Genomic DNA, 25,289 nt, shown 5'->3' with positions numbered 1-25,289 from the left:
CCTCTTGGTTCCTGGGTTGACACTCAACCTCTGAGCCACACCCGGCTGGGCCTTACTACGATTTGTAAAGGTCTATCTTTTTGAACTGTTGGTTTTAGATATGAATGAAAATAGAGAATTTTTTTCTGAAGGGGAGAAGGGAGTGAGCAATTTTTGCCTAAGCAGAATTGTCTACACAGTGTTTGAAATTAGGGCTTAATATGTATTAGCTCAATTCCCACAGCATCCCCATTTTACTCCAGTTGTTAAACCTGAAGCACAAAGAGATTAAGTAACTTGTCCAAGGTATAAAGCTTGTAAGTGTTGGAGCTGGATTATAGGTCATTAAAATTATGAGAGGCAACCGATCAATGTTTCAAACATTGTTTCCCTCCCTCTGTTCCTTCTTTCTAAAATTAGTACAACATATCTTTGGGTGAGGATTAAAAAGAAAAAAAAAGCCCAGCCGGCATGGCTCAATGGTTGAGCGTGGACCTGTGAATCAGGAAGTTCACGGTTTGATTCCCAGTTGGAGCACATGCCCGGGTTCTGGGCTCGGTCCACAGTGTGAGGCATGCAGGAGGAAACAGATCAATGAGTCTCTCTCATCATTGATGTTTCTATCTCTCTCTCTCTCTCCCTTTCCCTTCCTCTCTGAAATCAATAAAAATATTTTTAAAAAAGAAACAAAAGTATTTACAGAGCACTTGAATTAGTAAACCAGAATAATATGCTGTTGCTTTCTAAGAATTCTTGACTGTATAAGGTCAGTAAAGTATTCACTAAGTGAGTAGAAGTATATACAAAATTCACTGATAAGATGTTTATCTTTGGAATTTTAGTATAGATCCTTTTTTTTCAGGGGGATACTGGATATTGAAATTATACCTGTAAATTTAATAAATTTAAAAAATTACTATTAGGACTACAGAAATACAGAGTCATGCATTAGTTCCTAAATTTGTCTGGATGTAGAATCACCCTGAGAGATTAAAATTACTGATGATTGTGTTTTAACCTGAGAGCCTGGGCTTTAGAATTTTTAAAAGTTCTCCAGGTGAAAGACTGGTTTGGAAGCAATTGAATTAATAGAATAATCTAGGAATTAGAATGATTAGGGGTGTTGTTTTTTTTGTTTTGTTTTTGAATGGTGGTAAAATATACACAACTAAATTTACCATTTTAACCACTTTTCATTTTATAGTTCAGTGGCATTAAGTACATTCACATTGTTGTGCAGCCATCACCACTGTCTATCTGCAGAACTTTTTCATCATCCAAAGCTGAAAATGTGCCCATTAAATAGTAACTCCTGCCGAAACCGGTTTGGCTCAGTGGATAGAGCGTCGACCTGCGGACTGAAGGGTCCCAGGTTCGATTCCGGTCAAGGGCATGTACTTGGGTTGCGGGCACGTCCCCAGTGGGAGGTGTGCAGGAGGCAGCTGATCGATGTTTCTCTCTCATCGATGTTTCTAACTCTCTATCCCTCTCCCTTCCTCTTTGTGAAAAATCAATAAAATATATTTTTTAAAAAAAAATAGTAACTCCTTATTTTTCTCTACTCCTAGTCCCTTGTAACCACCATTCTACTTTCTGTCTCTAATGAATTTGACTGTTCTAGGTACCTTATATAAGTGGAATCATATAGTATTTGTGGCTGACTCATTTCATTTAGCATAATATGCTCAAGGTTTGCATCCATGTTGTAGCATGCACCACAATTTCATTCATTTTTTTAAAAATAAATCTTTATTCAGATTATTACAGTTGTTCCTCTTTTTTCCCTCCATAGCTCCCCTTCACCCGGTTCCCACCCCACCCCATGCCCTTACCCCCCACCCCATTGTCCTTGTCCATAGGTGTAAGATTTTTGTCCAATCTCTTCCTATGCCCCCCACACCCCTTTCCACTCGAGAATTGTCAGTCCACTCCCTTTCTATGCCCCTGATTCTATTGTATTCACCAGTTTATTCTGTTCTTCAGATTTTTTATTCACTTGATTTTTAGATTCACTTGTTGATAGATACGTATTTGTGGTCACTTTGTTGTTTATAATTTTTATCTTTACCTTTTTTCTTCCTCTTCTTAGAGAATACCCTTTAGCATTTCATATAATACTGGTTTGGTGGTGATGAACTTCTTTAGCTTTTTCTTGTCTGTGAAGCTCTTTATCTGATCTTCAATTCTGAGTGATAGCTTTGCTGGGTAGAGTAATCTTGGTTGTAGGTTCTTACTATTCATTCCTTTGTATATTTCTTGCCACTCCCTCTGGCCTGCATAGTTTCTGTAGGAAATCAGCTGACAGTCGTATGGGTACTCCCTTGTAGGTAACTAACTGTTTTTCTTCTGCTGCTTTTAAGATTCTCTCTTTGTCTTTTGCTGTTGGCATTTTAATTATGATGTGTCTTGGTGTGGTCCTCTTTAGATTCCTCTTGTTTGGGGTTCTCTGCGCTTCCTGGACTTGTAAGTCTATTTCTTTGACCAGGTAGGGGAAGTTTTCTGTCACTATTTCTTCAAATAGTTTTTCAATATCTTGCTCTCGCTCTTCTGGCACCCCTATAATTTGGATGTTGGTATGCTTGAAGTTGTCCCAGAGGCTCCTTACACTACCTACATATTTTTGGATTCTTTTTTCTTTTTGCTTTTCTAGTTGGGTGTTTTTGGCTTCTTCATATTTCAAATATTTGACTTGATTCTTGGGATCCTCTCGTCTGCTGTTGGATCTCTGTATATTATTCTTTATATCAGTCAGTATATGCTTAATTTCTGATTGGTCCTTTTTCATATTCTTGAGGGTCTGACTAAATTTCTCTGAGGTTTCTAGAAGATTCTTGAGTAACTTTATAACCATGGTTTTGAACGCTACATCCAGTATTTTGTTTTCATCCATTTCTTTCATTTGTGATTTGTTTCTTTGTGGTTTTGGCTGCTTCCCTGTGTTTGTTTCTATGTACTGGGTAGCTGCTAAGTCTCCTTGAGTTGATAGAGTGGCCTTGTGTGGTTGGTGTTCTATAGGGCCCAGTGGCTCAGCCTCCCCAATCACCTGAGGTGGATGCTTTTTGGTGCACCCCTTTGTGGGATGTTTGCACAGTCTTGTAGTTAAGCCGTGATTGCTGTTGGTATCACTGGGAGGAATTGACCTCCAGGCCAATAGGCTGTGGTGACTAGCTGTGTCTACAATGGAAGATCTATTGCGCAGGGGACACCCTTATGGGGTAGGACTTGCTTTAGTAGGGCTTTGGTGCTCAACTGAATCTGCCCCTTGAGTGTGTCTCTTATGGATATGAAGAGTTGTAATCCGTTTTCATCTCCGAGGAGGTGCAAGGTCAGCCACTGTCAGGCGCCGCCCAGCAGGAGCTACAGAGACATCTGCAAATTCCTCCTCTTTGTGTGGAGTTTGGAAGTGCCCAGATGAGGCCCCGCTGTGAGCAAGGCTGCTGCTGCTGCCAGGTAGTGGGCCTTCTTTTGGAATCTCTGGGCCTCTCTGACCCAGCTGCAGTTTGTTTTAGGCAAACGGACAGGCAATTCATTTGTAAAAGCCAATGCCGCACAGCTTGGGAGGGATTGTAAATTGGGAGGGGTTTCTGGGAATCACCAGGGCAGAGCAAACGGCAATGGCTTCCCTCGACCGGCTAAGTCCCTGGTTGTCCGGCCCCCGCGCACCCGTGCAGGAACAATGATTGCTGCGAGCACCTCTAAGAGTAAGCCGCCCTCACGTTCCTGTCCCAATGCCAGACAGTCTAGTTTCTCTCCGTATGTGGCTGGATCCCCCAAAGTCTCCCCGGTAACTGGAATTCAGGGCAAGCGGGAGCTTGTATCTCCCTCCCAGTTTAAAGAACAGCACATCCAGGTGCTAGCACTTTCCGCGCCTCCGCACTTCTTACCGGTCTCAATGCGCTTTCTTCACCTCTCTAGTTGTAGAATTTCCACTCAGCCAGCTTTTCCCCGGTTCTGGGTGGTAGTAGTTCTGCCGTTTAGTTGTAATTTTGGTGTGGTTTTGAGAGGCAGCAAGTATATGCCGCCATCTTGGTTTCTCCCCTCATTCATTTTTAAGGCAGAATAATGTTCTGTTGTATTTTTATACCACTTTTTGTTTATTCACCTGTCCATGGACACTTGAGTTATTTCCGCTTTCTGTCTATACTAAATAATGCTGCTATAAATATTGGTGTGAAAATAGTCTATTCAGTCCTTGCTTTCAGTTCTTTTGAGAATATATCCAAAAGTGGAATTGTTGGATTATATAGTAATTCTACGTTAGTTTTTTTCTTTTTAGGGAACCACCATACTCCTTTCATAGTGGCTTCACCATTTTACATTTCCATCAGCAGTGAAAAAGGGTTCCAATTTCTCCACATCCTCTTTTTCTTTTCTTCTTTTCTTTTTCCTTTCTCCTCCTCCTCTTTTTTTTTTTTTTTAACTATCTTTATGGGTATGAAGTGGTATCTTATTGTAGTTTTGGTTTGCATTACCTTAGTAATTAATGATGTTGAGCATCTTTCTGTGTGTTTGGTGGCCATTAGTATAACTTATTTGGATAAATGTATATCAAGTCCTTTGCCCATTTTTAATTGGTTGTTAGGATGACTAGGGCTTTAAATCATCATTCCCTTTAACTAGTTTTATGATCGTAAGCCATCTAATTTCTTTGTGCCTTGACTTCCCTACCAGCAAAATAAGATCATTTGTCTATACCTACCTAACAGAAATGCTAAAAATAGATTAGATATGGAGCCTCCTAAAGCAGTACACACATTAAACTGTTATAGAACAGCTAGTTTTAATCTATAAGCATATTTTCATTTTCTGTTTTAGGAATAAAGAATCTTTTAATTTCAGTACTTAAATGAGGAACATTTTTCTACAACAGATGACTGTTAAGTTTCACCTGTAAATTTTGCCTCACTCATACCTTTTGGTTTGGTTATTACAGTGTAAGCCCCTGGAGAGCAATGGTATTCTCTGCAATACTTTTTTCCTTTTTTAAATATATTTTTATTGATTTCAGAGAGGAAGGGAGAGGGGGAGAGAGAAATATTGATGATGAGAGAATCGTTGATCAGCTGCCTCCTGAACGCCCCACACTGGGGATCCAGCCCAAAACCCAGGCATGTGCCCTGACCAAAAATTGAACCGTGACCTCCTGGTTCAGCACGGAGCCACACAGGCTGGGATTAACTTCACTTTTTTTAAGTGCTAAGTACCAAAAATATTATCAATGATACCTCTCCTTGAAAGAACTATTCTGAATTTAGTATGGCAGTATTACTTACCATTCTTTTGGCCCTATATTTTCTGACTAGAATATTGCCTTTAATATAAGAATTTCAGAAATTTTACCTCATATTTAGAATGCATAATTTTTTCTCCTAGGTCATGCACAAACTTGGTTTATTTTAAACCATTTTATAATTAGATAAGACTATACAGGGGTGGGCAAAAATGGGTTTACAGCTGTTCGTATGGAAAACAATACAGTAATTAATAAGTAATACAAGAATAAACTCTGTTTCTTGAACTCACAACTGTAAACCTACATTTTGAGAACATGCTAGCACTATATAGGAGGGGATGTTCTACTTAATCATAGACAGCAATTGAGAACTGCTGGTGAGTATAGGGCAGTGCAGATAAATAGAGCTGAGAAATTGATCATATATTTTGCATATTGGAATATTAGGTTTTTACCAGGACCCCTTGGAGACAAATGGATCACTTTACATCAAAGAGCCAAATTTTCTTTTCTGATTTGAAAGTTGTTAAGATTGTCATGTGCTCTTTGGACATATGGAAAGTCTATATTTGGCCTTCATTTTTATGGGCCTTGATTTTTATATATATCAGATTACATTTAATTTCCTAAATAATATTTATTAGAATTTAAGCAATGCACTTCTTTTTAACATTCACTAGATTACAGTAATCTGTTCAGGAAAATTTTTAGTCAGATCATTTGCTTCTTATGTCATGGCAAAAATCCATTTTGAATATCCATTTTTTATTCTCATTTAATATTTTATGTATAGTTGAAAGTTATATTTTTAAGAACTATACTTCACTAATTAACAGAACAGTAAATATGAGGATATAAAATTCAGATCTCCTATCTTCTTTGCCTTTTAAAGATAAAGAACATCAGACTGTTTGAGGTTGTTGCTTATACTTGCAAATGTTGTTGGAAGTATTTGCAATTCAGATTTAAAATCTGCTACTCAGTTACTGAGAAAGCACACAGCATTCATAATCATTTGTATAGCATACTTACTTGATTCCTAAAACTAATCAAATTATAATTTCTCTACCTACTAGATTATTCTTGCTTGAGTCACTTCCTTAATAAATGTTTTTCTTGACATGCGTAGTAGTTTCAGTTAGCAATTCCCCCTTTGAACACTTAAATTTTACTTCCTCTACTAAGATAGTTTGCCTTGTAAGGTTTCCTGAAAAACCTGTAAAAATCTTATACTGTTAAAAAATGTATTCTAGTCATTCTGACCAGTGGAATGTAAACTCTTCTTATTTTTAAAAGCATTTTTGTCTTGCTTTTAAATTCTCATGTCCTTTTTTATTGTTTAGAGAGAAAAATGCCTTGAAAATTGATTTCTGCCTGTTTTGTGTCAATACATATAATGGACATATTCCTCTCAGAAATGAAACATTAATGGTTTACTAAGATAAAAATGCTACTTAGAAATTATATTGTATATTTATATGCTCTATAACTCAACCTAATTATAGAAAAATTATGTCAGAAAAGAGGACACTCAAAACCACAAATATGGCTACATTTGCGTTACAACATAATAGAAACAAAACTAGTTGCATGTATGTTTGTTTATATTAGATGCATTTTTTTTTTGAGAAAAATAAATGTATGGAGTCTTGGGGATAATTAAAAAGAAAGCCTGATGTTTCAGTTGGTATCAAGACTCACGTTTGCATTCCGTATTCTTTTTTTAAAAAATATATTTTTATTGATTTCAGAGAGGAAGAGAGAGGGGGAGAGAGATAGAAACATCAGTGATAAGAGAGAATCATTGATCGGTTGCCTCCTGCATGCCCCCACACTGTGGATTGAGCCCACAACCTGGGCATGTGCCCCAACCAGGAATCGAACTGTGATCCGGTTGATAGGTGAATGCTCAACCACTGAGCCATGCCAGCTGGGCTCATGTTTTATTAACACATTCTTGATTTGGTCTTTTCCTCGAGGCTGTGTTATAATATAGGCCACACCATTACTTTGTTCAGAAACAGTTTATTTTCTAGCCCTGTAGTTTCTGGGCTGTCTCTATTCTTTCTAGATTATATTTGCAAACCAGAAAGTTCTTTTCTGAGTTCATCTCTTTCTTTTAGTACTTTATCAAGTACTAGAGGCTCGGTGCACAAATTCATGCACCGGTGGGGTCCCTCAGCCTGGCCTGCACCCTCTCACAATCTGGGACCCCTCAGGGGATGTAGCAGTGCATGAAGCAGCAGGCGGCTGGGGAGGATCCCAAGCCCAGGCTGGGTGAGGTGCTGCTCCTGCTGTGGGAGCGCACTGATGACCAGGGGGCAGCTCCTGCATTGAGTGTCTGCCCCCTGGTGGTCAGTGCACGTCATAGTGACTGGTTGCACCGGTCACTTAGGCTTTTAGATAGATGATAGATAGATAGATAGATAGATAGATAGATAGATAGATAGATAGATAGATAGATATAGATAGCTGCTTACAACCGAATTATATTTTTACTTTATCTGTTCCCCAACTCTGTAAGTTCATTAGGCACGTCTTCTGTTGTCCAGATTATTTTAACACGTTAAGCGCCCAGCGTGGTTTGTCTTCTGGATGGAAAGTATAGTATCAGTCACCCGTGACTGACATTGGGCTTAACAATACTATGAAATATTTTTTCATTGTATAAAATGTGCTCACCATTTCCCCAACCCCCTACATAATAATTTTCTCACCATTTTTCAGTGTCTTATATTTCTTATTACCAATCATCTGATCCTAAAGCCAGTGCCACATATATTTAGGTTTTTTGTCATGGTAGCGTCTCATCTTTGGTGCCAATTTGTGTATCAGCTATTGCTGTGTAACAAACCACTTCCAAAACATAAGGGCTTTGTCCTGGCCGGTTTGGCTTGGTGAATAGAACGTCGGCCTGCGGATTGAAAGGTCCCAGGTTCGATTCCGGTCAAGGGCATGTACCTTGGTTGCGGGTACATCCCCAGTAGGGGGATGTGCAGGAGGCAGCTGATCGATGTTTCTCTCTCATCGATGTTTCTAACTCTCCATCTCTCTCCCTTCCTCTCTGTAAAAAATCAAATTAACAAACAAATTAAAAAAACAAAACAAACATAAGGGCTTAAAACATCAGTTATGCCCTGGCCGATTTGCTCAGTGGTTAGAGCATCAGCCCATAGACCAAAAGGTGGTGGGTTTGATTCCTGGTCAAGGGTCCCGTTCCTCTGTTGCGGGCTCGATCCCCGACCCTGGTAGGGGCGAGTGCAGAAACATTGTGTCACATCAATGTTTCTTTCCCTCCCTACCTTCCCTCCTTCTCTTCCTCCTCCCCTCTACTCTCTAAAAAAAAAATCAATGGAAAAAATATTCTCGGGGATAAGAACAAAACTAACAAAAAAATCAGTTATGTATTATTAATGTATCTGCAGGCCAAATGGAGATTAGCCAGTCTAGTCCACATAGTAAACTATAGGCTGGGTACAGGTGTGTTTCCATCTTAGACCAGTGAGTCAGCCAGGACATCTTCTTATGGTGATGAAAGAGACACTGGAGGGCAAGCCATATTGCATAAGCACATTTCAAGCTTCTGCTTGGCCAAAGCAAGTCACAAAGCAAGCCTAAGTCAACAGTTGGGGACGTATATTTCACCTCTAATGGGAGGAACTCCAAAATCACACCAAAGAGCCTGGATAAAGCGAAGGGTGGGTGAACAAAACAATACAAAGCTACAGTAATAATAATAATAATAAAAAAAGGCATGGTATTGGCATGAAGACAGATATGTAAACCAGTGGAAAAGGATCAAGTCCAGAAATAAACTCTTTCATATATGTGTTCAAATGATCTTCAGCAAGGGTGCCAGGACCCTTCAATGGAGGAAGGATTTAATGTATAGAATACATAAAAATTTTTAAAATTGATTTTAGAGAGAGGAAAGGAGAGAGAGAGAAACATGGATGTGAGAGAGAAACATCCATTGGTTGCCTTCCACACACACCCCAACTGGGGATTGAGCCACAACCTGGGTATGTGCCTTGACTGGGAATCAAACCCACTACCTTTTGGAGTACAGGACGATGCTCCAACCAACTGAGCCACACCGGCCAGGGCGAATTCATAAATTTTTTGAAAACTGAAAGTTATGTTGATGCAAGCAACACAAAATGAATGGTATTATAAATTTAGAAAAATTTTAAGATTGCTGTTTAATTGCTCTAGTCCCATTCCCTAAAAGTAACCAGGTTTTGTTTGTTTTTATTTTTGTTTTTAAAATGTTTTTGTTTATTTCTTTTGGTGGTTACTGCCATAATTTCAGAAATGTTTTACCTACTGATTCTTTGCCATGAAAGATGGTTTTTTTAGTTACATTGTTTTCAGCTATATTATTTTCAGTTTTTCTTTTGACCTTGAATGATAAGCTTCAATTTCAGTTTCTTGTTCTATCAACTTTAGACATTACCTGTTGGCTCCCTAATACAGGATGGGGCAGAAGTAGGTTTACAGTTGTTAATTTGCAGAGGATATTATTCTTGTATTATTATTATTCTATTTTCCATACGAACAACTGTAAACCTACTTTTGCCCCACCCTGAATATATTCGATGAAGATATTCTCAGCTCTCCATTACTCTTCACCTCTTTCCTACCTTCTGTTTTCCCACTTCTGTTAGTTATAGTATTACTTTTACTATAACTTTATTTTAATTTATTGTGACCTTACCTTGTCCAGAAATAAATCAAGAGGGCTTATAGGTACATACAACAGGTTTTGAGCTTACTGTTATATTTTAAAGAACTGATTAAGTCGTATTAAGATAAATGTGGCCGAAACCGGTTTGGCTCAGTGGATAGAGCGTTGGCCTGCGGACTGAAGGGTCCCAGGTTCGATTCCGGTCAGGGGCATGTACCTGGGTTGCGGGCATATCCCCAGTGGGAGATGTGCAGGAGGCAGCTGATCGGTGTTTCTCTCTCATCGATGTTTCTGTCTCTCTCCCTTCCTCTCTGTAAAAAATCAATAAAATATATTAAAAAAAAAAAACGATAAATGTGTAGAGAAGAAATAAGAAAAGTAGATTCTTCTTAGTGTACAATATTCTCTGGGCCACTTAACCTTTCTAATTTTTTTCTTTTAAATATATTTTATTGATTTTTTACAGAGAGGAAGGGAGAGAGATAGTTAGAAACATCGATGAGAGAGAAACATCGATCAGCTGCCTCCTGCACATCTCCTACTGGGGATATGCCCGCAACCCAGGTACATGCCCTTGACCGGAATCGAACCCGGGACCCTTCAGTCCGCAGGCCGACGCTCTATCCACTGAGCCAAACCGGTTTCGGCACCTTTCTAATTTTTATCTTAAGGACACAGCTACTTTCTTTTTCTTGGGGAAGTTTTATTTTCCGACCTGTATACCAAGCCATATCTAAATTTCATAAGGTGTTCTGTTTTGCATGTAGCTTTGATTCTAGGATGCCTTCAATTGTAAGACCCATCATTGCTTTAAAATAACTTCATTGGGGCTGGAGGAAGGACCATACATTTAATTCTTGGTTGATTACATGCAGCCCAATTTCAGAAATAATAAAATGAAATATATCTATTTTTTAAATAGAGGGGAAATGAACAAAAATAAAAATTAGGTCACCCTTAATTCTGTTGCACACCTAGACTTTTTTTCACCAAAGATACTTTTTTCCTTTTTTGTTTGTAAATATATTTTTATTGATTTCAGAGAGGAAGGGAGAGGGCAAGAGAGAGAAAAACATCAATGATGAGAGAGAATCATGGATTGGCTGCCTGCTGCTCGCCCCTTTCTGGGGATCGAGCCCACAACCCCAGGCATATGCCCTGACAGGGAATCGAACCAGTGACCTCCTGGTTTATAGGTCGACACTCAACCCTTGAGCCATGCCAGCCGAACTCATTTTTCTTTTTTAAAAAATGGAGACTAGCCCTAACTGGTTTGGCTCGGTGTATAGAGCGTTGGCTTGTGGACTGAAGGGTCCCGGGTTTGATTCCAGTCAAGGGCATGTACCTTGGTTGCAGGCATATCCCCAGTAGTGGGTGTGAGGGAAACAGCTGATTGATGTTTCTCTCTCATCGATGTTTCTAACTCTCTATCCCTCTCTCTTTCTCTCTGTAAGAAATCAATAAAAAAAAAAAAAAAAGAGTGCCTGTCTTTTTTTTTTTTTTTTATTAATATATTTTATTGATTTTTTACAGAGAGGAAGGGAGAGAGATAGAGAGTTAGAAACATCAATGAGAGAGAAACATCGATCAGCTGCCTCCCGCACATCTCCCACTGGGGATATGCCCGCATCCCAGGTACATGCCCTTTGACCGGAATCGAACCTGGGACCCTTCAGTCCGCAGGCCGACGCTCTATCCACTGAGCCAAACCGGTTTCGGCAAGTGCCTGTCTTTAAAAGAAAAAAATTGAGACTATACTATTTTGGCAGTTTACCCTTTCCATTAAATCTAGTCCCCACCTTTACATATTTTTGCGGCTATATTGTAGTGTGTGTGTGTGTGTGTGGTGTGGTGTGTGTATACACCTAACTTATTTAATTGATTCCTCCATTTGCAGGTTTTTTACTATAAACAGTGAAGAACATTTCTTGTAGTTAAATCTTTGTTCAGATCTGTTATTTTTTTCCCCTTCAGATGATGCATTAGAATTTCTGGGATAAAGATAATATGTATTGTTGTGGTATAATTTCATAATAAAGAAAAGCAAGTTTTTTTTTGGCATGTTATCACTAAAATATAACTTTTTCTTCTTTATTAGTGAACACTTGTCCTGCTCTTTCACCTTTTTCTTGCATGGAGATAGCAATGTTTGTACCAGTGTGGAAATTAACCAACATCAACCTGTGTACCTTCTTAGTGAAGAGCATATTACCCTTGCTCAGCAGTCTAATAGCCCATTTCAAGGTAGATTATTTTTGATTTGATGGCTTACGTATTTGATTTTTTTATTGTTTCAAGAAAATTCTTTCTGAAGTTGGTAATTTGACATTTTGGGATTAATGAGATTTGGCCTAATGATGATTCTGATGTAGTTTACTTTTTACTTACCTATTAGAATATTAAGCCAATGAAATAATTTTAAATATCAATATTATTTTAAAAATTCTTGTACTTGATTGGTAGTATATTTTAAAGTGGTTTTTTTATATTTATTTATTTATTTATTTATTTATTTAAAGTGTTTTTTTAAATAGAAAGTAGATATATGGGTTTATGTTTTCTTGGCCATCTTGCATGTCAGTTCATGTAAGTCATTTTAGACATTTAACATGGATTTTGGTATAATTTATTTAGAAGTATATTTTATAAGATTGCTGAATTGTTTTTAAGGACTGGCAGTGTGTTTTTCTTTTAATTCTAAGCCTAGTGTTTGCTTTTTAAAAATGTACATGGCATTACATAATAAGTACTTAGATTTACATATATACATACTGTTTTTCCTTGAATTACTTTTCCTTAGTGGAAATCAGGATAAATTGAATTCAAATATTCCCAGTTTGTTGTGAAATTTTGTACATCTGGAATTTTTGGGTAGACAAAAGTTTAAGTTTTTATAACCTCAGTGTTGTACTTTTCTTCACAATAATGAAGTACAATACATTGATTTTTCTCAGGAATGATCATTATGGCTTTTCTTTAACTTTTTAAGAATTGCATAATTACTAACAATATTGTTCAATGTGATCATATTTGGTGTAATAGTTTTTAGTTACTTACTGTATTCCATTTTGGATTTCTAGTTATCTTAAGCCCATTTGGACTAAATGGCACTCTCACAGGACAGGCATTCAAGATGTCTGATTCAGCTACAAAAAAGTTAATTGGTGAATGGAAACAATTCTATCCTATCTCATCTTGCTTGAAGGAGATGTCTGAAGATAAACAGGAAGATATGGATTGGGAAGATGATTCTTTAGCTGCAGTAGAAGTTCTTGTTGGTACGGATCCTGAGCATTAATCCTAAGGGGGAAATATGTGACTGTATGTGTTAGTTAAACAACTGCAATACCTTAGTGGCTTTCAACACCAAACATTTTATTTTTTCCTTACTCCTGCTCATGTTATGTAAAGGCTTCAGCATTGTCATGGTTTGGCTCCTTGTATCTTATTCTGCAATCTAGATTCAAGGAGTACCCAGTATTTAGGACATGCTGTTCTTACAGGAACAAAAGAATAATAGGGACTGAGTCTAGCTATGTACTAGTAAGTGTATTTAAAACTTCTACTAGGATACATCTGCTCATGTTCTAGTAGACAAAATTAGTCATTTGGCCAAGTCAAAGTCATTGGGTCAGGGAAATACATTCCACCTAAAGGATAGCATGCTAAAGGTGGGAATGAAATAATTGTGAATGAATAATATTTGGAGGCTGAAAAGTTGACAACCTGTGTTACTCAATATTTTAAAATTTAGTAAAACTGTCACCTCTGATAATTTAAAAGACAGAAAATAGTATGTACCTAAAGAACTTGGATCTTTCATCTGCTTTAGCCAGGTCATCTCTCTTCTGATTGGCTGTATTCTTTTTTAAAAAAATATATTTTATTGATTTTTTACAGAGAGGAAGGGAGAGGGATAGAGAGTTAGAACTTGATTTGCAAGCAGTCCCCGCCCCCCAGCTGCAGAGCCGTGCCACAGCTATGGGGACTCGCACAGCTAGGCTGGAGCTCGAGGGGTCTGCCACCACGTCACATTAGGGTTTCTTTATTAACTATTTAATAATGCCATATGTTTTTATAAGGGTAGATTGTTTGTTTGAAAGCATCTGTTTACATTCCATATTCCAATAAAATCATATTGGTATTGATTTTTTACAGAGAGGAAGGGAGAGGGATAGAGAGTTAGAAACATCGATGAGAAACATCGATTCAGCTGCCTCTTGCACACCCCCTATTGGGGATGTGCCCGTAACCAAGGTACATGCTCCTGACCGGAATCGAACCTGGGACCCTTGAGTCCGCAGGCCGACGCTCTATCCACTGAGCCAAACCGATCAGGGCGATTGGCTGTATTCTATATGTCTTCTCATCAGGGACCTAGGTTAACAAGGTAAACTGTACTTTGGAAAAGTTAATCTCAAGGTAAAGGATAGAAGTAAGAGAGGCTGCACTGTTCCTGCAAGCACATTTAAATTAAAGCTCCTGTTGGGATGTGACATATATTACGCGCATTTACATTCCAGAGCAAATTACAAAACCAAGCCTAACAATGAGATGAAGATGTATACTCCACCTTAGACATAGGCGGTGTGGGGAATATATAATTGAGCAGGTAATTGGGGTTAGAATCTGCAGTACTGTGTGTAATGGAATCATATGGTAATGTTATATATAAAGATTGCCTTATTTTTAAATTTATTTTATGTATTTGAGAGAGGGATCGATTTGCTGTTCTACTTTATGCATTCATTGGTTGCTTCTTGTACAGGGGTGGGCAAACTTTTTGACTCGAGGGCCACAATGGGTTCTTAAACTGGACCAGAGGGCCGGAACAAAAGCATGGATGGAGTGTTTGTGTGAACTAATACATGTTAACACTGCTGCTGGTGAAGGAGCGGAGGGGAGAGCAAGAGAACCCCCCGCTCTTTCGGCTCCACGGGCTGGATAGAACAGCCGAACAGGCCGGATCCGGCCCGCGGGCTATAGTTTGCCTACGGCTGTTCTTGTATGTGCCCTGACCAGGGATCAAACCCACAACCATGGCATATGAAGATGATGCTCTAACCAACTGAGCTACCTGGCCAGGGCATTGGTTTTTTGTTGTTTTCTTTTTAAATAAAAGAATGTCAACATCCAACTTCAATAAATACATTACTATCAGAGTAGTTGTGCCCAAAACAGCAGCAAAACACAAACATCTACTAGGCTTTTTAAATAGAGACATAAAAAGAAGAAAACCGAAAATGTTCCATAATTCTAGTATCCAGATTACCTTTGTTAAACTTATTATTTTGTTGTTGTTGTTGTTAATCTTCACCCGAGGATATTTTTCCATTGATTTTTAGGGAGAGTGGAAGAGGGAGGGAAAGACAGAGAGAAACATCGATGTGAGAGAAACACATTGATTGGTTGCCTCCTGCACGAGCCCCAACCAGGGCCTGGGCCAGGGAGGAGCCTGCAACCAAGGTACCTTTGTTAAACTTTTAAAATAAATTTTAATACACTTTGTAGTTGGTCAAATTTGAAAATAAGGATTCAAAGTAAGAAAGTAATACACCAATATAATATAGATGATGTATTACAGAATTGTATACCTGAAACCTGTATTATTTTGTTAACCAGTGTGACCCCAATAAATTCAATAAAAGTGCTATGTGTAAATGGAAAAAAAAAAAGAGAAAGTAATACAGATTCATGGTTAGAAAATTCAAAAATGAAAAGAAAGCCCTGGTTGCTGTATTAAAGCACTGGCCTGTGTACTAAAGGGCCGTGGGGTCGATTCCAGGTCAAGGACATGTATCTGGGTTTCAGGTCTGCTCCTGGACCCTATCAGGACGTGTGCTGGAGGCAAATCAGTCAATATGTTGCTCTAACATTGATATTTCTGTTTCTCCCCTCCTCCTCCCTTTTTCCCTTCCTCCCTCCCTCTCTTTGACTTTGAAAAGCAATGGAAAAATATCCTCAGGTGAGGATTAACAACAACAACAAAAAAATAAAAATGAAAAGAGAAAGCTGCTTTCTTCTCGGTCTTTGAAGATAACCACTACTAATAGCTTCTTGTGGTTTCTTCCAGAAAAACCTTATGCCAAAAAGCATATATTTATAAAGACATGTTAAATATATTATTACTTAAATGTGATTGTTATACCTACTGTTCCATTACAGTGTTTTTGAGTGAAACTAATTTCTTTACAATTACAATAGTAATTGATTTTCCTGTGTTTTTTTCTTTCAGCGGGTGTCCGAATGATCTACCCAGCATGCTTTGTTCTAGTTCCTCAGTCAGACATTCCTACTCCAAGCTCTGTGGGATCCTCTCACTGTTCAACTTCTTGCTTGGGTGTACACCAAGTGCCTGCTTCCACAAGAGATCCTGCAATGTCTTCGGTTACTCTTACACCACCTACATCTCCTGAGGAAGTCCAGACAGGTATTGTCCTAATTTGTTTTGTTAACTCTAGTGATTGTCTTATTTTGAAGACAGTAAACAATTAAATGATTATTTTAAAACTAGAGGCCCACTGCACGAAATTTGTGCACAGATAGGGTCTCTAGGCCTGGCTGGCGATCAGAGCTGATCGGGACCTTCCTTCGTTCCATGCCACCCCCTCATGGTCAGCGCACGTCATAGCGAGCAATTGACCTCTTGGTTGAACTCCCAAGGGGACAATTTGCATATTAGGCTGATATATGTAAAATACACACACACACACACACACACACACACACACACACATATATATATAATAACTTAAAACTTATTGAAGAGTTTGCATCCACATTTCCAAACTGTTAACATTTGCTTCTGCACCTTCTCTGTATGTATACATTCATTATCATTGGCCTTCTTGAGAGCAAGCTGCAGGCATGATGCTCCATCTCCTCTTATGTACTCAGTATATTTTCCAAGATTAAAGCACCTTTCTATATATCTACAATTTAATCCTCCAAATCAGGAAATCAACATTATATAACACTACAATCCAATTCACATCCCTGTCCAGATTTTTTGCTTTTTTGTATAAGTGAAGTAACGCACTTTTTTTCCTCAAAATGTAAATAAGCTACTCGGATAGCTTGGGGCAATTTATTAACACTAATTAATTTTTAAAAACCCAAATAGTATTACTATAAACCTACCTTTATTCTCCTACATCTTATTCTTTTTTGTTTGTTTTCAGTTGATCCTCAGTCTGCCCAGAAGTGGGTCAAATTTTCTTCAGTATCTGATGGCTTCAACTTGGATAGTACTAGCCATCATGGTGGGAAAGTACCCAGAAAATTAGCCAATCATGTGGTGGACAGAGTTTGGCAAGAATGCAATATGAACAGAGCTCAGAACAAGTACGTATTTTCATTTTCAAGTTTAAAAATTACATGTTGGGCCCTAGCCGGTTTGGCTCAGTGGATAGAGCGTCAGCCTGTGGACTGAAGGGTCCCAGGTTCTATTCTGATCAATGGCACATGTCCGGGGTGCAGGCTCGATCCTTAGTAGGGGGCGTTCAGGAGGCAGGTGATCAATGATTCTCTCTCATTATTGATGTTTCTATCTCCCCTCTCCCTTCCTCTCTAAAATCAAAATATATACTTAAAAAGATTAAAAAAATAAATAAATAAAAATCACATGTTGGTAGTTACTTGTAGATAGTATGAACAGTCATTTGTGTGACTATTCCTTAATTTAAAAAATTGATATTTTTAAAAATGTATTTTTATTGATTTCAGAGAGGAAGGGAGAGGGGGAGAGAAATAGAAGCATCAATGATGAGAGAGAATCATTGACGGGCTGCCTCCTGCATGCTCCACACTGGGGATCCAGCCCAAAACCTGCGCATGTGCCCTGACTGGGAATTGAGTCAGTGACCTTTTGGTTCGTGAGTGTCACTCAACCGCTGAGCCACACTGGCTGGGCAAAAAAATTGATTTAAAAAAAATATCAATTTTAATGCTTAATTCAGAGTTACAGAAAAATTGAATTCTAAACAATTCTATAATTTCAAATCTTAGGAGGAAGTATTCAGCTTCATCAGCTGGTCTGTGTGAAGAAGAGACAGCTGATAAAGTAACATCCTGGGATTTTGTTGAAGCTACACAAAGAACAAATTGCTGCTGTTCGAGGTAGATATTTTTGTTTGTTTTAGTTGGTTGATATCTATACGTGTGTGTGTGTGTGTGTGATAGTTTCGTATGCTGTTGAATATGTATGTCCCACTTTGTTTGAAGAAGCTTATATAAACAGTGTGTTAGGATATTTTTCAAAAGAAAACATTTGAGGAAAAATGTTCAGTATTTTGGAGCCGATTATGAAAGTACATATAAATGTATGCCTTAAGTTCTTAACACAGTTAACTGGGCTGGGCTGTGAAAGCTTGGTTTCACAGACAATAAAGGAGAATTTTATACTTTATTATAGTATTTATAACATCTATAAGGTAAAAGGCACACACATCACTTGAGAAGTGTTCATAGGTGGCATTGTGCCTGAGAAATTTCTCCCAAGGGTTCTCCTAAAAATGATGATACATACTAGATACAAATTTCCACAATCTGTTTTATAGTAAATACAGTATAGGGTTTGTGCATTTTCTTATAACATCCCTTTGGGCAAGCTGTAGGTGAAATGCTGAAATAAGATTCACAAAGTATGTTTCAGCATGGGACCAAACTGTACTGTAAAAATACAAACTTAGTAATAAACTGTATTGGTTGGAAGATTGGTAGAAGAATGTATGAACTTGAAATTCGTTAGGCAGTTGTATTTATTTTACATATTGGGGCCTTTGATGAAATTAGGTTATTAGAGGCATTGACATTATATGACCTAGCCCTGGCCAGTGTGGCTCAGTTGGTTGAGTGTTGCCTCATGCACTGACAGGTCACTGGTTCGATTTCTGGTCAGGGCACCTAACCAGGTTGCAGGTTCGTTCCCTGGTTGGGGTGCCTACGGAAGGCAACCGATCGATATTTCCTTCTCCCTCGCCTTTCCTCTCTCTCTCAAATCTATTTTTAGAAAAAGATTATTTTGCCTGGAGTTTATTTTATTCTACAATAAAGGTAGATCATATGCTTTTGCAAGCAAATAAACAAATAATAGCATTAACACCCCTAATCAGGACTTGTGAGCAAATAGTTGGCCACCCTTTTTGTCATGGATATGAGCCAAAGGAATTGGAGTGCCTTGCCTGCAGGTTAGGGCCAAGATTTTTCTTACATTAGTTCTGTTTGATTGAATACAATGAACAGACAAGTATTCTGGTATGTTTTTGCATAGATTAAATATTCTTACATAGATTCTTGGGATTAGAATCTGTATAATCTTTTAAAGTCTGGCAACTTTTTTGAAAACTTGCCTCTGTTGTTGATAGATTGGAATAAAAACATGAATACATTAGCTCCTATTTAACAGTTTAAGAGAGTTAAAAACCACATCCATCTAAGGGAAAACAAACCTAGTATTGAAATGCAAGTTTCCATGACAGTATTTGTCTGAGACCAGGAGTCAGCAAACAGTGATCAATTAGCTAATGTTGGCTCACTGCCTGTTTGGTATGGTCTGTGAGCTGAAAATTACTTTTATACATTTTTAAATAGTTAAATAAAATTTAAAGGAGAATATTTTGTGATGTGAAAATTATGCAAAATTTAAATTTTAGTGTTCATAATAAGGATTTATTGGAACAGAGCCACATCCATTCATTTACATATTAACTGACTGCTTTCACAGAGTATTTACAACACAGACTGTATGGTCCCTCGAGCCTAAAATATTTACCATCTGGTCCTTTATAGGATAAGTTTGCCAACTCCTGGTCTAAGACTAATATAATGCTTAAATGAAATTAGGCTTTTCTTTCCTTATATTTATTGGCATTCTTATTAAGCAGCTTTTTTTTAGTTTCTCACCTAGACTGTGCTTTATTCTTTTTTAATGATGTGGATTTTAAGTATATTTGTCTAAAATAGTCTTGGAGGAAGACATTCAAAATGCATGTTCGTAAACATAAGTTTAAGTTTAAATTCTTGGTCTATAAGCTGAACCTTTTATATTTAAAAACTTGCTATCATATTTTCAAAAATTTTTCCGAGACATATAGAAATTTGGTATAATGAAATTTGTATAACTTTTATAGGTGACTTGCTTTGGTAAATTTATTTCTCTAGTAAATAGTGTTTCTGATCACCTTTTTCCACTATTGCATTTTGTACTATAGGTTTCCCCTTTCCTCCCTTCAAATATTGTTTTCTTATTTAGTTCTTAAATAAGACTTGAAAAGACTTGAGCCACCATATGTGTGTGTATCCTCCCTTGCCATGGAATATAGGAAGTAGGGCACACATTGATAAGTGACGGTGCTAGTCAAACTTTTGGCTTTTAAATCTGTCCTACTTCTGTTCTAGTTATATTGAAGATATTTACATTTCCTGGCTCCCTTGCCTTTTACATGTATTTTTTTCCAGCTTTATTGAAATATCATTGATAATATTGTATACATTTAAGGTATACAACATGATGATTTGATTAGGCTCATTTGATTTCTGAATTTGGCTAATGGGAGGCACTAACAGAAGATTGGTTGACCAAAGGGGGAAAAAACTAAGGTGTTTCCCCAGCCCTTTTTGAGCCAACTCCAGTAGCAACTTTGTGTACCTCTAACAACAGTCCCTTCTTCCAAGGTTCCAGTTACCACTGAGCAGGTCCTGCTATGGTTCTAGTACCATATTAAACTTCTGTGATACAGTGAGGTTACTTTATCTTCAGTCCTAGAAGTCATAGAAGCTACTGTCTATAGGTTGCCTCACTTCTCTCTCTCTCTCTCTCTCTCTCTCTCTCTCTCTCTCTCTCTCTTTCTCTCTCTCTCTCTCTCTGTAACCAATTCCCTATAGTAAATTTCCTCTGTATGAAAGATAGGACTGGACCCTGACTAATATGTTGGCTTCTCTTAGAAATCTATTTGAAAAAATTGCATAGTTATATAGCAACTTGCATAAGTATATGTAATTTTAAGGAATTTGAATTATACAAATAAAGCTGAAGTTCCCTTCATCCCACTCTCTCTTTCCAAATTTTACTACCTTTTTCTAGAAGTGACTATTTGCCAATTAGGCATTATGCTTCCATACTTTTCTGTAATTGTGTGTATATGTGTTTTTTCACCCAACACAAATATAATACTGATGTATTGGCATCTTTTTTCCCCCCCACAATGTGTCTTAGCTCTTTCCATTCTAGTTACTTGTACATCTGCCTTATTGATTTAAAAAACTTTTTGGTATTCTGAATGGAAGCACCATAGTGTATTTAATCATTTGGGTTTGATGGATACATAGGTTGTTTCCAAAGGCTTTTGTTTACGTTTACTTTAAAAATATATATACTTCTGTGACCATCAGTTATTTATTAGACTTTCTTTGAACACTTATTCTGTGATAGGAGATATCCTAGGCTCAGGATATAGTAAACATGGCTTTTGCTATTATGAAGCCTATACCATAATGGGAATGGGGCAGGTAATTTGTTTTAAAAGAATTCTTAATCTTTTAAAATTTTAAGAATGATGAGTGCTAGGAAGAAAATAAAACAAGGTGGGTGATGTGATAGTTGTGGGCAAGGGTGTTATTTAAACACTTCTTGTGACTTCAGAAAGATTTTACCAATTTTATTGCATATAAGAGTGCTGTTTTTTCTTATGCTTTCACTGTTCTGAGAGCTGTCCTTAAAATTTATTTTTTTGCCACTGCAGTAAGTGGAAAGCATAAAATTGTTTTAATTGGTATTTTTCACTTATTAGTGGGATTTAGTATTGCACAGTTATTGATATTAGGCTTTAGTCCAGTGGAATGTTCATAAGAAAATTAGCACTTAGAAGGCTATATTAATAGAAAGCAAGACAATAAATTTCAAGTGTTAACAGTAAATAAAATACAAGGACTTAATCAACAGGAAAAAAGAATGTAGAGGAATTAGTATATAGTCTGAATTAATAGTTTCTTACCCTTATAGAAGGGCAAGTAAATGAATGAGTGCTTTTTTAAAAATATGTATTTTTATTGATTTCAGAGAGGAAGGAAGAGGGAAAGAAAGAGAGAAACATCAGTGATGAGAGAGAATAATTGATTGGCCGCCTCCTGCTTGCCCCACACTGGGGATTGAGCCTGCAACCTGGGCATGTACCCTGGCTGGGAATCGAACCCTGATCTCCTGGTTCATAGGTTGACGCCCAGCCCCTGAGCCACACCAGCCGGGATTTAATCTTAAATGTCATCATTTCATTCCTATTTCAGTATGCAACTCTGAAAATGTTAACATTTTCTCATATAACTATAGTTCCATTATGATGCCTAATAAAAGGAGGAACTCTTATTTTCTTGGCATGATCTGCTACTCTCTACAAATTTGTCTCAGAAATGTCTTATTGGTTTATTTGACTAGGATCCAAATGAGGAGTATTCATTTGGTTGTATACATCATCTGGGTCTCTCTTGTAATTTCCTACCTCCTTTTTATGAGATTGACTTGGTTGGAAAAACTACATCAGTTGTCCTGTATGTCGTCTGCCCCACATTCTGAATTTCTCAACTTGTCCATGTGTTTTAACTTGTTCTTTTAGCGTCATTTAACTTTATTTATCCCTTGCATTACTGTAAGTGGAAGGTAGCTCTAGAGCTGTGCTGTTCAATGCTCGTAGCTATATTAGTAACCACTTGTGGCTATTTAAATTTAAAATAATTAGATTTAAAAATTAAAAATTCAGCTCCTCAATTGCACTAATCGAATTTCACGTCCTCAATAGCCACATACAAAGCATTTCCATTATCACAGAAAGTTCTGTTGGACCATGCTTGATCTAGAGCAGTGGTTCTCAACCTTCTGGCCCTTTAAATACAGTTCCTCATGTTGTGACCCAACCATAAAATTATTTTTGTTGCTACTTCATAACTCTACTGTTGCTACTGTTATGAATTGTAATGTAAATATCAGACATGCAGGATGGTCTTAGGAGACCCCTGTGAAAGGGTCGTTCGACCACCAAAGGGGTCGTGACCCACAGGTTGAGAACCGCTGATCTAGAGGCTTGATTAGAGATTTAGGTTTGTTATTTTTGGCGAGAATACTTAATAGATGGTGCTTTGTTGTTTTGTATTGTGTCACATCAGAAGAGACACATGTCTGGTTGTCCCACTTTTCATGTTAAGATTGAGAAGGTGGTCCTGGCTGGTGTGGCTCAGAGGTTAGAGTCTCAGTCCACACACCAAAGGGTCGTGGGTTTGATTCCTGGTCGAGGGCACATACTTGGTTTGCAGGTTAGTTCCCAGCCCTGGTTGGGGTGCTTGCCGGAGGCAGCTGGTCTATGTGAGAGAGATACATAGTTGTTTCTCTTTTTCTCTCTCTCTCTCCCTGAGAAGGTGGTGATCAGCCAGACCCCTCATTATAAAGTTTCTAAATCATGTTTACTATGAATAAAGACAGTTTTTCTTCCTTTGAAAATCTCTGATCTTTTTCTTGACTTATTGTATTGGCTGAAACTTTCAATGAAATTGTTGAATAGAAATGTTAAGAGTTAATATTCTTGTCCTGGTTCAATTAGTTGGAGTGTTTTCCCATACACCAAAATGTTGGGGGTTCAATTACAGGTCAAGGCACATACCTAGGTTGCAGGTTCGAACCCCAGTCAGGGTGAGAATGGGAGGCAACTGATTGATGCTTATCTGTTTCTCTCTTTCTCCCCCTCCTTCCTCTTTGTCTCAAATCAATAAACATATGATGGATGAGGATTAAAAAAAGGTTTAATATTCTTATTTTGTTCCCAGTCTTAGGGAGAAATTATTCATCTTCCATCATAAAGTATGACATTAAGATGTAGCTTTTCATAGATGTTCTTGATCAGATTAAGTCCTATTCCTTCCTTGCTCAATCTTTTTTTTTAATGAATATGTGTTGGATTTTGTCCTATGTTTTCCTATGTGTATTGAAATAATTATATGGTTTTCTCTTATTCTGCTAATGTGATAATATTGACTTTTATCTTTTGAATGTTATACCTTACACTAGGGGCCCAGTGCATGAATTCATGAACCTTGAAAGGAACTGTGGGCCGTGAGGCTGAGGGGTGGGTCTCGGCCCATCCTCCACGCCCCCACCTGGCCCTTCCCACCAGAGCCCCCAATCCCCTGTCTGCCGGCAGCCCTGCTGCCGCCACTGTCCCCATGCACTGACAGTGCCAGCCCGCTCATACCTGCAGAAGGCACACAGCAGCACCAGCAGCAATGCGAGTGGGTCTGGCGCCAGCAGTGGGTAGGAGTGGTGGTTGTTGCCCCAATCACCCCTCAGGAGCTGGGGAAGGTGGAGAAGCCCTCATGGGTGATCAGGACCGGCAGCTGCCACTTGCACCCATTGATGGTGCCGAGTGATTGGGACTGTTGCTGGGCATGGACAGCGGGTGTTCCACCCTTCGGTCTATTTGCATATTAGTCTTTTATTATATAGGATTATAGGACAAATCCCATTTGGTTATGGTATGTTATCCTTTTCTATATTAATGATTGCTAATATTTTGTTAATGATTCATATCTGTGTTCTTGAGAGATACTGTTTTGTGATTTCTTACTTTTATAATATCTTTGATTTTGGTATGAGGGTAGTGGTGTATTTCTACTGTGATCTTTTGACATAACTATACTTTTCCTTGGTAACTTTTCAGGCTTTCCCCTCCTCGCATTCACAGAAAGGTGCATGGGAGGGCTTTGTACAAAAGGTTGTCTCAGCACATTCCCTTAATTGAGAGGGTTCTTTAAAAAAAAAAAAAAGTGCCTGTCAATGCTTTTTAATAACTGTCTGGTTATATCTCTGATATAACAAAACCACTAATCAAATAAATTTTAAAAGCAAACTAAAACGACCTAATGAATACTGAATGCTTTAAAGTCTATATTCCTCTACATTTTTCTATGTTTTTTTATTTAAAAAATATTTTTTTTGTTAACCTCACTCTAGGTTATTTTATTTACTTCTTTTCTTTTAGAAAGAGTGGAAGGTGCAGGGGAGAGAGATAGACAGACAGGCAAGCAGACAAACAGATAGGCATCAATGTGAGAGAGACACATAGATTGGTTGCTTCCACATGTGCCCTAACTTGAGCCGGGGGTCAAACCTGCAACCTGGGTACGTGCCCTTGATCAGAGTCAAACCTGAGACTCTTGGGTCCATGTTCTAATCGCTGAGCCAAACTTGCCAGGGCTAAAAAATATTTTTATATACATCAGTATCAGTTCAGCTTGAAATCTCAAATGCACAGTATTTTTACTTCACTGAAAGAAATATTATATTAAACTGTGAACAAAATTAATAGATTTTTAGATGTATAGTTTTAAGTCCTTCAGTTTAAGAATGTT

At 37.9% G+C, this 25,289-nt stretch overlaps 1 protein-coding gene across 1 annotated transcript in view; it reads left to right on the top strand.

Moving 5' to 3' along the window:
- Nucleotides 1–25,289, top strand: part of MED13 (mediator complex subunit 13) — a 93,302-nt gene that overhangs the window by 17,098 nt on the left and 50,915 nt on the right. The window contains exons 4-8 of the mRNA XM_081109403.1: nucleotides 11,998–12,143; nucleotides 12,980–13,177; nucleotides 16,135–16,329; nucleotides 17,081–17,243; nucleotides 17,907–18,017. Coding sequence (XP_080965529.1) covers nucleotides 11,998–12,143; nucleotides 12,980–13,177; nucleotides 16,135–16,329; nucleotides 17,081–17,243; nucleotides 17,907–18,017 — 813 coding nt within the window. The remainder of the gene's footprint in view (nucleotides 1–11,997; nucleotides 12,144–12,979; nucleotides 13,178–16,134; nucleotides 16,330–17,080; nucleotides 17,244–17,906; nucleotides 18,018–25,289) is intronic.

This window comes from Myotis nattereri (assembly GCF_964212035.1).
Source record: "Myotis nattereri genome assembly, chromosome: 16".
NCBI lineage: Eukaryota > Metazoa > Chordata > Mammalia > Chiroptera > Vespertilionidae > Myotis > Myotis nattereri.
Note: the sequence above shows the minus strand (reverse complement) of the source record. Positions and strands in the feature narration are given on the sequence as shown.